General features: G+C 37.9%; 1 protein-coding gene across 1 annotated transcript in view; it reads right to left on the bottom strand.

Moving 5' to 3' along the window:
- LOC149792543 (putative cytochrome P450 CYP44) overlaps positions 1 to 14,578 on the bottom strand; it is a 54,303-nt gene extending 39,725 nt beyond the window's left edge. The window contains exons 1-2 of the mRNA XM_089971193.1: positions 14,460 to 14,578; positions 1,108 to 1,251 (exon numbers count right to left, since the gene is read on the bottom strand). Coding sequence (XP_089827319.1) covers positions 1,108 to 1,242 — 135 coding nt within the window. The 5' untranslated portion in view covers positions 1,243 to 1,251; positions 14,460 to 14,578. The remainder of the gene's footprint in view (positions 1 to 1,107; positions 1,252 to 14,459) is intronic.
- Between the last annotated feature and the right edge of the window lie 334 nt (positions 14,579 to 14,912).

Below are 14,912 nucleotides of genomic sequence, written 5' to 3'. Positions count from 1 at the left end.
TAATGTTCTAGCTTTAGGATGTTCTGGGATGTTTTCATTGATGATGTTCTAGCTTTAGGATGTTCTGGGATGTTTTCATTGATGATGTTCTAGCTTTAGGATGTTCTGGGATGTTTTCATTGATAATGTTCTAGCTTTAGGATGTTCTGGGATGTTTTCATTGATGATGTTCTAAGAATTCTGAGGGGTGTCGTGTAACAGGTATGAAAGATCAAAGCTTCAGGACAAACGGGTCTGCCGGGAATAACGAGATTCTCGAGGAATCCTTGGGCTGACTCTTTGCTGTGTGGTTGCCACTTGACCAACCTTCTACAACCGTGGAACCATAAATGCATCACGCTCATCGACTGGACGCCAAGAGATACATATATGTTTCATCTTCTAATCAGAGCTATTCATTGTCACTATATAGGTGAAAATATTATTCAATGACGATATGTTACTGAGAATAATTAAAAGATGCATTTTACTTGTGGATAAAGCATACATCATTGATTTTTCTTTATAAATTCCTTACATTGTTCATCCTATTAAATCTATTGTTCATATTTATTTCTAAGTTATATACACTGATCAAAGATAAATATGCATATCAGTCACATTTGTTTATAAATGCTGTACATGAATCGTCTCTTTTGGTGGATATTTTGAGTTCCATACGTTGATCCTTGATTGATTAACTATTCCTTGAATTTGCATGTTCTGATTAGTTCCATTTAGGAACGATACCATTTTCTTATATCAGTTTTTCACCTCTGTGGGCATCATTCTGTTAAATCTATTAGCACGAGTATCGTATCAGATTCATTCACGGTTTAATTACATTATAAAGAAAGATCTCGTTCACAAAATTGTGTTCAGTGTTTTTGCTAGATCCATTGTTTTCGTTGTCTTCGCTTCATCTAATCCCAACCCGGCTTCTTATTACCGCAATCGTCGAACAAAAGAATTATTTAGGCTTGAATAGTTCAAAAATAAACGTTGCCGATTCATTAACACACGTCATGAGCCCACCCCCACCCCGTCTCTCTCTCTCTCTCTCTCTCTCTCTCTCTCTCGTACAGGCGCCCACACAATGCTTTCGAAGTAGTTGCATGGTAAATTTACCTCCGCTGCAACCTTTGGATCAGGTGATACTACACCTGCGTGGTCGGTAACTGTGGACCCGTGGGAAATCCGCATGGCCCTGGTCACTTGTCGGCACGAAGTCATCCATCTCATCGTACAATTCATTGGATACATTTCCGGAATCTGAAGAAGAACAAAATACAACAGTACAAATAATCGTCAACATCTGTAAAATTCATCTTCAAATTGTACAACTTTGCGAAGTTTAAATTGTTATTAGCAACCAGCATTCTGGTTAAGATCAGATCTCCACTGTTATACATGAAGATACCCAAATTAGCCGAGCCGAGACAAAAACGAACGCGGACGGAGGTGATACGTCAGTGAGAGCGGTACTGGAGATATATAATTCTGGCAATTTTCTGTTTCTGTTTATTTCCATGATTTGAGACCAGAATTTCTCTCACTCTAGACAGTATTTGCTATCTGGTTCAATAAATAGAAAGGGTATGGAGGCAGATGTCGCGCTTGATCACTACAACTACTAACATCCACAATATTTGGTAACGCTGTCATCTTTATCCCATATTTTTTGTTTCTAAATCGTTTGCAGTATTTATATCATTTACATAGATCTATCGCAAAGATAAATCTGTGTATGACTGGTAGACCCCTATGATTGAACTGGTATTTCAAGCCTTAAGTGGCTTCAAGATGACGGTCGTATCAATTACTTTTCTGACTTTGTTCTCCTTTCAGAGATAAAAAAATAACATAATATTTTGTAATAATTTTTCATTTATAAAGCCGGATGTTTCCCTTTATGTACACAGTTAATTTAATTGGAAAATTGGTGCTCCATCAAAACATGTTCCAATGAAAACTTCTCATGGAATAAGATAATAAAATCGGAATTTATTTCACGCTGAATAAATTTTAATATCATCCTCTAAAGTACAAAATGGAACGTTTTAATTTCAGTTTTCTCTTAGTGTTATAATAGCTGGAATTATTTTGAGTATTTAGATAAACGCATGATATACTTTTCTCTCATCCGCCTAATTGGGAACCAGACGAACACAAGAGTCTCAGTTGTCAGACAGTAGTTTCTTGATGACGCCACTCAATTCCAACTAGAGTGAGTTATTTGCAACCTGTAAATTACACAACCTGGTCGACTGTCAAGTGTAGGCTCTTATTCTTATGTAAACAAATCCAACCCAATCTTGTCACAATTCCGCGGAAATAAATGCAACGTATGTACGTCCCAAAGTACCAGCAATTAGAAAGTTTTCCTTTCAACAGGCTTTATATCTCATTATTATCTGCTGCTCTATTTATTTTAGACTCTTTCAATGTGAGAGAAACTATTTAAACAAAACCAACAAAATGCCTTTAATTCTGCATTGAGAGTATATACAACAATATAATGTATATATACGGACGAACGGACGGACATACATACATACATACATACATGCGTGTGTGGGTGCGTGCATGCGTGCGTGCATACATACATACATACGTACGTTCATACATACATACATACAGACAGACAGACAGACAGACAGACATGCATACATACATACATACATACATACATACATACATACATACATACATACATACATTCATACTTTATTTCTTATTTGTGACTATCAATAGAGACATACATCAAGACCATGGTAACAAAGAAAACGCAAAATTAGAAATAGGTTCACTGATGAACTGTCGCGCTAATCATCTAGCCAGACCAACAACAAAAACCCACAATAGTTTGAATATAAGCCTTAAACAATTCTCTGTCTTTCAGACACATATGTTAGCTTGTTCTTTTCTGGGGAATTACAAAAATGCATGTTTTTTTCTATATAAGTTTATTTTCATGTATGCGTTTATTATCAATAATTTTAGTAAGCAAGATTGTTTCTTTTGTCATCAAGATGACCAGCAAAGGATGATCTATTATTCATACATCCCAGGAAATAAGAAAATACTTTGTTATGTAAAATCTGAGAGAGAGAGAGAGAGAGAGAGAGATGGCACTTGCGTGGTCTAGTCTCTTTTCGCTTGTTTTTTTTTTTTTTCTTTGGTTTTTTTTTTTTTTTTTTTTGTTGGTGGGGTCCTTTAATTTGTTTTGTTTGTTTTCTTTTGTTAGGGGATTTTTAAAAAAGCGGATTAGTCATACGACATTAAAAAGCTCACGGTAACCCTGGACAAAGTAAGGCAAATATTCATGGTTGAAGAGTTTCTTTTATACGTAAGCTGATCGTACTCCATGCGACACTTAAAAGTGCGTGCTCTAGCGACATACACACTGGTGCATGAAGGTTTTGGATCTCATTATCGTCCTATTAACTGTCATTAAGACTAAGCACTTTATCTCAAATACTTGCATTGTACCTAGATTACGTACTTCCATCCATCCAACTGTCATTCATACATACAAAATAATGTGCATAAATGCATAGATACATAAAGCCGTTAGTCAATCCATAGATACACGCATACACACACATACATACATACATACATACATACATACATACATACATACATACATACATACATGCATGCATGCATGCATGACTACAGTCAGTCAATCATACATTCATACATATATACATGCATAATCTCTGCTGAAGAGGAAATAGTCACACACACACACACACACACACACACAATATATATATATATATATATATATATATATATATATATATATATATATATATATATATATATATATATATATATATATATATATATATACATACATACATACATACATACATACATACATACATACATACATACATACCGATAATCCTGCTTGTGTGGGCGATTGCGTATTTTTATTGCTTAGGTATAGCTGAATTTGAGCATATTATTGCAGTAAAACAATGGCAACCGGCATTGCCGTGTTAGTTGTTTATATTTTAATTTTCCGTGCTAATTGTTTATAATTTAAGTTGCAGAGCGCACTCAATAAATACTGTAGAAAATGGTTACAGATCAAGTTTGTAGAAGATGCAAATACCTTCATTTAGGGGAGAGAAAAAAGAAATTCGGTAAATTTGAAATTGTGTCGAAAAGTGGCATCATGGAGATCATGTTAGTTCCGCTCTTAAAGTTTCATTAGTGCCAGTGAAAATTATCGTTTAACATATTGGAAGTCAGCCACAAAATCATTTCCAAACAGACAATAGCTGCTTTAAGCCTTGGTTACGACTGTCTATCGCCCGCCAGTGTCGTCACATTATGGTAGCTTTAGTCTTTGTTAGTTCTCCGTAAATAGCCGTACTCTTGTTAGAAAACGAGTTGTTTAAAATCCTTTCGTTGAGATTTGTAATAAAATATAAATATCGCTTTTATTACGTGTTGTGTCACGATTCTGATTTTATTTCTAAAATGAATTCCGCACTTCAAGAAAATTTGATACTTCACAAAAGGTTACACATTCTGAGTTAAAGTTTACATGTGCTGACTTAAAGTTTACACGGGCTGAGTTAAAGTTTACATGTGCAATGTTAAAGGTTACACAGTCTGAGTTAAAGTTTACATGTGCTGAGTTAAAGTTTACATGTGCTGAGTTAAAGTTTACACATGCAGAGTTAAAGGTTATCATCTCATATATTAAAAATTGAATCAAGTAGATATTTGCAGGGTTCTATCATCCCCAACAGAGAGCTCCTAACGGCAAATCCAACACCAAACGTTCTAGCTTCGTCAACGTTCTTTCCTTGCCAGAAGAACGCATTGTTCTTTCCTTTGAGGGACCCGGAATCTGGTTGCCGTGTCTCCTGTAGTGAGACGATGTCGACCTGGAGTCTTGCAAGTTCGTCGTTGATGACTTAAGTATTTTGAACATCACTGATTGCCTGGAGATCATATGAGAGCCCAGTCAGCATGGTCTAGGCATCCTATGGACCTAGCTTGAGGATTGGAGGTTTTCTTGCTGGTTTTCTTTTGTTATTTCTTAGTACAGTCGTTACAGTCCGCTAGTCAGGTACTCGCGTACCTTAAGCCCTACGCACCCAGCAAGGCAGGCGAACTATGGCGGGACGGCACCTTATTGGCTGGGGCTGCCCAGCTTGTAGCGGGCTTTAGCTGTGCAGTGAGAACTGTTATCTCTCCCACCGTCGGAAGCAACCCCTGGCGTCTGACTCTACGCCAATTGAGTGGTGACTTACAACCGGTAAACTGCTGCTTCCCGTTTTGTGTCGACGCTGTGAAGCGAAGATGGAGTGTCCTCTCCAGGGCGCATGCCTAGGCAGGGTGATATGGAGAAGCAGCTGTTAAGCATACAGCTGATTCCCCGTCTCCATGCAGCTGATGGATACACGGGAAAGGATATGTCATGGCACCAGCAATGTCCCAGGAGTTGCTGAGATGTCACTGAAAGCAATGCAAAGTCGTCGTAGGGACTACGACCCCAGATTTTCTGTTGGGTTTTATTCCCTTAGCCTTTCCCGTGAGAGGATATAGTCGCAAGGCAGCGAAGGTTTGAAGTCGGAGTTTACCTTCTCCTAGATGGGCGACCACCCTAGGTTTTGAGGCGCCAGAAACTCGCCTGGCATCCCATCTTCAGTCAGTTTAAACAGGTTCCACTGGGCTTAGTTAAGTCACTCGCGAAGGCATGGAGCTGGATTTGGTCGTCAGAGGCTCAAATCAGACGCATGCCATTGGGGGATTTCCAAGGGAAGTGGGTACATATATATGCTTCAGACCTGTATTTTGATTTTTTCTTACCATATGATAATTATTGGAAATGACGACACTTTGAGGTTTCGAAACCTACCGCGACCGAAGAGACAAAGAAAAAATATATTTAAAAAACTTGACGAGGCCTCCACCAAAATAAATGCCTGAAATGTAAGCAGTAGATGAACTACTCCGAGGCAATACAAACCTTCACTCAAAGACAGAAATGTTGAAGGCCTCGAAAACACTCAAAAATAATAAGACAACAGGCCACGACGATGTCCCAACAGAAGCTCTTAAAGCTGATATGGAACAGACAAATAAGTGGTGCACCAATTACTCATAACATATCTGAGAGACTAAGCCATTTCCTATAGAATGGGAGAAGGGACAAATGGTGAACCTGCCAAAGAAAGGAAAGCAGGATATATGTAATAATTTGCGAGAATTATGCTGTTCTCATTGGCCAGAAATATTCTCACCAAAATCATCTCTGAAACCTGAAGAATTCCCCCGAAGCAAAACCTAGAGAAGAAAGGGCATGCATCCGCAGAGACAACTCCTGCAAAGATCAAATCGCTACAATGCGCATTAATAGCTGAACAATCGTTGGAATGGCAATCACCCCTCAATCTGAATTGTTTTGAACTTTGCGGGAGCCTTTGGTTGTATGGACAGAGAAGCGATTTGGAAGCTGATGCGTAGTTACGGAATCACAGGAAATTTCACATCTTCAATGTAGCAGTTATACGACATTTCCACTTGTCATGTGATTGACAAGGAGAATCTCTCAGAACCCTTCCAAGTCCGAAATGGAGTCAGACAGGATTGTCTATCCTCGCCAATGATCTTATTGATGGTGATATACTAGCTGTCGAAGGCAACTACTAAGGATCAACGAAATGAAATACATTGGAATTTCATAAAGCAGCTAGAAGACCCAGTATCTTGAAGATGACATGAGTTCCCGGTAACACAAACACCAGCCCATGCAGGCCAGGACCAGATGTATGGCAAAAGAAGCAGAAAAGACTTCACATACAAGCAGTGAAAACAAAAATAATGAAAATCAACGATACAGCAAAATACAACTAGATGAAGCTGACCTGGAGGAAGAAATGTCTCGACTGGGGGAGGGACCAACCAAGACATCCAGAACAAAATTGGGAAAACCAGACAAGTATTTAGCACTGTCAAAGAGGCATGGAGATCAGAAAAGAATCAAGATCCGACTGTTCAACACAAAAGTGAAGTTTCTCATGCTCGGTGGTTCATAGACCTGGAACGTGACCAAGACAACCTCCAACAAACTGCAGTCCTTTGTGAACAGTTGCCTCAGCCGCCTCCACAACATGCAATGGCCAGAGAAGATCCTTAACACCGACTGTGGGCAATCACAGGCCAGCTACCTATCCACCAAGAAATCACCAAAGGTAACGGGGGTGGATCGATCATACACTGAGAACGCAGTCAATCACTATCACTAGACATACCCTGGAATGAAACCCCAGAGGCAAACGAAAGGGAAGCAGACCAAGGAAAGCCTGTCGCTTGCCAGTCGAGGAAGAGATCAGGGCAGCCAGAACAACATAGACCGAACTGAAGAGGACAGCCCAAAACTGGGTCCACTGGCAAGGTGTAATCATATCCTTAGGATAACAAGGGGGCGTAAAGGCAAAAGAAGATAACCACAATCTACGTTTTATGGCTGCTTACGGAAGTGACAGAGGTGAATACATACGTCATTCTTCATGATCACACATGTGGTAGTATCCATGAAACTATGTCACATGTAAATGCAACAGCAATAAAACAATAATAATAATAATAATAATAATAATAATAATAATAATAATGATGATGATAATAATAATATTCAGTGGAACATAAAAAGTGCACGTCGGCATTCGATGTTACTTTTATCTCAATGCTCCCTCTATGTAGTGATTTCAAATGTGATCACACTCATGCAGCTGTATATTTACATCTTTGAGTTTTTGGAGTACTTTGCAAAAGTAGTCATCATGATCGGTGAGTTAAACTAAGTTCACAATATGTTTTCAAAATCTTTGGTTCGCATATCGCACTTATTTTTCGGTGCCAACATTCATTAGAAATGTCAACAAATTTGCTTTAAGTGGGTCCCCTCTCTTGTCAAACCTATTAAGCGTTGCACTACTACTCGTGAAATTCATACCTGACTTCAGCAGGACGTCCAGGGACTAAACACGATCAATTATTTGATGCACATTGTTTTTATTTTCTTGTTAGATCACGTAAAGAGAGTTGAAGCCACATTTTTACGATTCAGTTGATCACCAATTCACCATCACTCCTTTAACTATGTATGCCGCGAAAGTGTGCGTGTGTGTGTGGTTTGGATTTTTAATGTAGCTTTAACAATGTTTTAGTCATATTGCAAACAATGTCTACAGTGTAAGTTTATTGTGATATTTAGCACTGAGGCATGTAGCTTAATGTTCCACCCAGTCTCATTATCCTGACACCAAGGCTAACAGTCCTTACACTAACTTCTTAATGCTGAGCGCCTAGCGAAGCAGCTGTTAGTACCATTTTTATAAGTCTTTGGCATGACTCGGTCGGGGTTCGAACTCACGACCTCCTGCATCCGAGGCGGACGCTCTAACCACTAGACCACCGGAGCGGTCGTATGCCGCGAAAGCGAAAAGGGGATATGACATCATCGATAATAATACATTATTGTCGGATACACTATTCTCAGTACATTTTTTAGTGTTGGGTGTACCCTCCTGTTATAGGCAAACGTTTCAGTCAAAAACAGCACAACAGTCAGTTCAATATTGTCACCACGCTGCTCTCTTTATATCGCGAGTGCCTGTAACACCCATTATCCCATTAGAGTCAATCTTTATTGTAAGATGCTGAGATAAACAACCCAAAAGGAAATAGTCATTAACTTCAAGAAATAAAAAGGTCAAAATGTCCGCATCTAATAAATCTAACCGAGTGGATTCCAAACCACTATCCAACCAAGTCAATTCACACCTTTAAGGAGGAATGCTGTTAGATTAAATTAGCTGTGTATTAACGTAACATCATGTTTATTATTACCTTGTTTATTAATATTATTAATATTTGTATAGGTTTATATTAGCTCAAAATCATTTTTGACGGCGTGTACGTTATAACGTAATGCACTCGGTAACGTTAAAAGTTTTTTGAACGCTAAAGTCAAAAGATACCCGCTTGACACAAACAGTCTGCAACGAAACGCATTTTCGGTCGTAATTTCCGCCGACTGATACCGTTAAATTGACCCTAACTAAACTCAGAAGGTAATCAACCATTACGTTGCTCACCTCTACGAAACTTTTAGTAGTCTCCATTAAGTAGTCGTTGTAAATATTATCACGAAGAAAATAAATCCAGTCTTATGTAACCTTGAAAACGAAATGATGACCCTTTTTATTTATTACTTTTGTGGAGATTTAAATCACGATATTTTTAGAAATTAACTTTTAATCGGCAATATAAAACCAGTTTTGCTCTGGTATCTCGCTGGCATCTCGTTAAACCACTTATGTACATGTATCGTACTTACATACTCCGACAGGGCATAACAGACGTACACTAACAAAAAAGAATATTCTTTCTATGATACCGAAGGCAAAGTACTATATATAGCTGGCAGAAATTAATGATTAATTTGTTTATTTGTTTTTTAATCAGTGTCCTTAAATTCTGCTTCAGTCGCGTTTATCAAGTTTCATCACCAGAAGCCAGGCTTTGCTAGTTTAATGTCACTAGGTTTGAGTAAGTAGAAGCCAGATTTTACTAGTTAATGTCACAGACTTAAAGAGTGTGTGTGTGTGTGTGTGTGTGTGTGTGTGTGTGTGTGTGTGTGTGTGATTTGGATTTTGAACATAGCCTTAACAATTTTTCAGTCATATCGCTACGATGTCTGCAGTGTGGCAGTTTATAGTGATGTCTAGCACTGGGGCATCATGCCGCAGACATGTAGCCTGATGTCCCACCCAGTCACATTATCCTGACACCAGGCCGACCAGTCCTAACACTAACCTCCTAATGCTGAGTGCCAAACGAGGCAGCTGTTAGTACCATTTTTGTAAGTCTTTGGTATAACTCGGCCGGAGATCGAACCCACGACCTCCCGCATCCGAGGCGGACGCTCTAATCACTAGTCCACCTACAGGGTTAAAGTAACCAGAAGCCAAATTTGACTAGTTAATGTCACAGGGTTTAAGTAACCAGAAGCAAAATTTTACTAGTTAATGTCACAGGGTTTAAGTAAGCAGAAGCAAAATTGTACTAGTTTAATGTGACAGGGTTTGAGTAACCAGAAGCCAGAATTTACTAGTTAATGTCACAGGGTTTGAGTAACCTGAAGCCATGTTTTACTCGTTTAATGTAACATGGATTGAGTAACCTTGTAGTGACAATAGTATTAGAAATATGGTTCATTCATCCGTAATTGGCTTGATTAACTAGACTAGGCCTTACATAAGCATGTGGGTATGTAGTCTACTGCTGTAATTTGTATTATCAGTCAGATATACAGTACACAGTTAAGGGTAACCTATCACAATATACCATGTTTAATGGTATTAATATGGATCAAATCTATTTGGCATGAGTTAAATAAAAATGCTTAACTTATATTAGTAATGTGTAAAATGTATGTATTTGGTGTAAACATGTAGTACTAACAAAGATCCGTATCGGTATCAAGTTTCATGAGTTGAAAATCAATAAGATCCAATAAATGAACTTTAAGCAAAAATATTCAACAAAGTCATTGTAGCATGAGCTATAGGTAATACAAACCAAATTTTGCAATAACGATGAAGTACTTATCATGATGAGCCTACACGCCAAGTTTCATGAAGACATGCATTTCATCAAGTATCATACATTTTAGCACGAACAGTTAGTTCCTGAGAAATGAAAACCAAACGCAACATGTAACCCAAGTCGGTAAAGCTTCAAATATGGGCTATAATGACCTACTACTGTAACGAGGAAGTAGTACTCAGCAAAATATATCCCCTCACTAAGTTTCACTATTCTAGACAGTTTAGTATTATATAGCATGAAACCCATCCACCCTTAAAAAACAAATAAAAAACAAACAAAAAAACACAATATTTCGCCATGAACTAAATGCAAGAACTTTATCCAAACGAGAAAAGTGGGATATATAGGGCACAGGGACCTGTTTTATACAGATATGGTACCAACAGTGATGTATTCAAGCATTTAATTTAATTATTCAAGCACGAACAGTTTCAACACAAAATTGAACTTAAGTCAGGGAAGCATGAAATATGGGTTATAGGGACCTACATTTGCGAGGAATCTGGAGTACTTACACAGATGCATCCCCTTACCAAGTTTCACGATACTGAATATAACAGTATGTAGATACAAAACGAAACAAAACAAAACATCATCTGGTCATGGCTAAGCTCAAAAAAGCTTTATCTAAGCCTGCGAGATGACCTTTTGTAATAATCATATAGTACAATTATATATGCACGGGGTCATCTAGTGCAATGATTTTAGCATGAACAGTACTTTAGGAATAAACTTAACACGCAAAATTGAAATCAATGATGTATCAAATATGGGTCTCAGCGACCCTTTTTGTGACAAGGGTGTAATACCTATCAAGATGCATCACCTCACCAAGTTTTCGTGATCCTTGGTATAACTGTACGTATGCTGCAAGAAAATAAATCCTGTTTCGTCATGAGCTGAACGCGAAAACTCATCATAACCTGAAAAAATGTGAAATGTACTTCACAGTGACCTTCTTTTCCTGTAAAGGTGTGATTCTAATGCAGATGCATATAATCATCTATTTTGATGACTCTAGCAGGAAATGACATTGTGAAGCAAGCTTAAAACACAAAATTGAATACAAGTCAATTAAACAAGAAAAATGGGTAACAGTGGCTTACTTTGGTGATTAGGTGCAGTACTAATCAGGGTACACCCCCTCGCCAAATTTAATGAATACTAGGTATTATAATCTGTATACGTATGCACACAATGTATTTGGCCATGAGCTAAACCGAGCTGAAAGCCAAACTGTAACCCTAAGCCAGAAAAATGTGTAATCTAGGTCACGGTGATATTGTATTGTAAAGGTGTGGTACTTAGACTTCGATGTCTCAACCACGAACATTTCTTGAGAAATAAGCTTAAAGTAAAAAAGATATCACAGTCAAAAAAGCTTAATATATGGGTCATTGTGACCTAATTTTGCGATTGTGGAAGGTACTCGTCAAGACGTATCCCTTCACCGTCATTCGCAATTCCATTTGTAACATTATGTATACACTATGTGGAGAGCAAAAAAAAAAGACAGCTAACACAAAACGTTTCACCATGAATGTACAACTAATGTGCACGTATAAACACATATATATCCCTTATCCCCCGCCCTAGGGGATAAGTGCTATGAAACCCCACTCCAAGCTGCTGCCCCGGACCAAGAGAAAAAAAAATGGTTGAGACTCTGCGAAGCTGTACGTGTGTTTATGCTTTTATATATGCCAGGGGTAGTGCAAAAGCTTGTATCTAATTCTTCGAGGTGTCATACAATGAATATGTAATTGAAGGAGGAGGAGTTATGGGTCTCCTGCGGTATGAAAAATTGTTGAACTTTCAATCATTTTAGGCCTGCATGCACAAAGTCAAGTGCGCCTGTAAATCATGTGATGTCTCAAACCTTTGCCAGCGATCCAGAGTGGTCCAAAGGTATCGATACGGGTTAGGGTTTGAGCCATATACGATAGCAGGCTAATTCACGTATTGCAAATTGTCACTCAAATCCTAATATGTGCCGATACCTATGGACCACGGACCAATCCTATCGTTGGTGAAGGTACTAGCATCACGTGATTTAAAGGCGTAATGCAGTGCTGTCCAACCCGGGGGCCGCATGCGGCGGCCCGCGGGCTGATTTTAAATGGCCCGCCAGAGCTCGAGCAGCTATATAGTCGTTGCTTTTCAGTTTTCTGCTGCGGCCCTCGGCTTCAAGAAAAACATTTTTCAGTGGCCCATGGTGTCAAAAATGTTGGACTACACTGGCGTAATGTTAGCCTGAAGGACTTCAGGCTTAATGATTTTCACCACGGCTGCCATTACGTAATGCACAAACTCAAATCCTCATAACCTCAACATTGTTTCAACAAGTTTAATGAAATGTTCAATGCATAAAAAAAAATCAGAGCATTAACTGACATAGGATAAATGTCAACATAAACTACTTTGATTTTATATGATGTTATATGCTAATGAGTAGGGTGTGGTTATGCTTGCCCTGGCGATAGGTCACATGAGTAGGGCGTGGTTATCTCTGCTCTGGAGATAGGTCAATTCTCTATACAGCTATAGTCTGGGCAGACCGAATCTAATGACCAATGCAAGATGTTGAATGAAAAGATAAATCCGGTTGCTTCAAGTGAAAGACACCCTATAATTCTAGTAATTTTGAATGTAAGACACCCCATAATTCTAGTAATTTTGAATGTAAGACACCCCAAAATTCTAGTAATTTTGAATGTAAGACACCCCATAATTCTAGTAATTTTGTATGTAATTTGGTTTTCGGTACATGACTTGTTAAAGTATACACAAAAATATAAACACTACTGAAATATATCACAAATTCCTTTCGTTCAAACTTATAATTTAAATATCATAAATTCTTTAACCAAGAACATTCTCTTTTTTTTTTTTTACAATACTCTTCTGGTGAAATAATTTCTATTTCTTCGAAACATATAAGGCAGTATCCTACAGCTCCAACCTGTAGAATGGTGTTACCGTTTATCTGGGAGAGCTGAAGAAGTGATTTTTCTTCTTTTTCTTCTTTAAATTACAAATGGTGCCGAAATATAGATATTTCTGCAGGTATATCTCTAACCGAAATAAGATCAAACAAATTCCATTTTGTTTTAAAATCAAGTTAACACTAACCTAACTAAATGCAAAGAGAACAATCTCCAAATGAATAAGTATACCTTCAGTTTTTGAGAAATAATTTTACCATTATGAAAATGTAACAAACTAAAAATGTTTCTTCTGACATTCACGAAATTATCTTCATGAAAACGCAGACAATATTTCTTTAGAACAGCTGGAATAAAGCTGTTGTTCCGAAATATCGGTCTATCTATTTTGTTCCCATCCGTCTGCCTAAATGTCTGTATGTCTTTGTTCGCCAGTCAGTGCCGGATTTAGGACAAATGAGGCCCTGTGCTAGTCAAATTATGAGGCCCCTTACTTTGAAAAACATTTGAAAAATTCATCGTAAAAATTTTTTTGGGCCAGGAAGATGGGGCCCCCTGGCCACGGGGCCCTGTGCTTAAGCACACCTAAGCACAATGGTAAATCCGGTACTGTCGCCAGTCGCTATTAAATCTAAGTTTTGCGACTGAGTTTTTCTTCGTTCTTATTTGCATTATTTATCTAATTTTTTAATGTCGACCCTTATCCATAAAACATTTAAAAGCAGTATAAGGCGTGATTTACTTAAAATTCACACCACTATTTTACTCCCTTGTCGTGTTACAATGGAAACATTTGATTTTTATCATTTTTATCACATAATTCATTTTTATCTTTGCATTCTTATCAAAATAAAATATGCTTTCATCTAGGTAGTGTTTACTCACCAGTAAACCTTTCGCCTTGGAATTATCACACCTGTGGACACTCGGATATCCACGGAAGAAACCTCTTGTTAAAGATTTACTGTACAGACGCGTACTTACGTGTGTATAGATCGTCTTCGCAGAGCGCGTTCATTTATATACTCCAACGCCTTTTAGAGGGTGTCGAGTGCAAACCGTCTATATAAAAGCGGGCGTGCAGAGAGAGAGAGAGAGAGAGAGAGAGAGATTCGCTGAATAGGTTGGCAAACGTTGAAGAAATTAGAAACATCGAGACCAAAATATATTAAATTATATTTCGCGGTTATTCAATCATATAAGTTTATAATTTATTTTCTTTCTTTAATCTAAGCTAGGTTATGAGCCACAATTTTGATACAGGTGATCTATTTGTAATATTTTCAATGTCTCCATCAGACAGATGACTAGGTACAAGATTTATATTTGATAACTTTA

This window comes from Sinohyriopsis cumingii, chromosome 9, assembly GCF_028554795.1.
Source record: "Sinohyriopsis cumingii isolate HCF-2022 chromosome 9, ASM2855479v2, whole genome shotgun sequence".
Taxonomy (NCBI): Eukaryota; Metazoa; Mollusca; class Bivalvia; order Unionida; family Unionidae; genus Sinohyriopsis; species Sinohyriopsis cumingii.
This window is presented reverse-complemented; position numbering and strand designations above follow the sequence as displayed.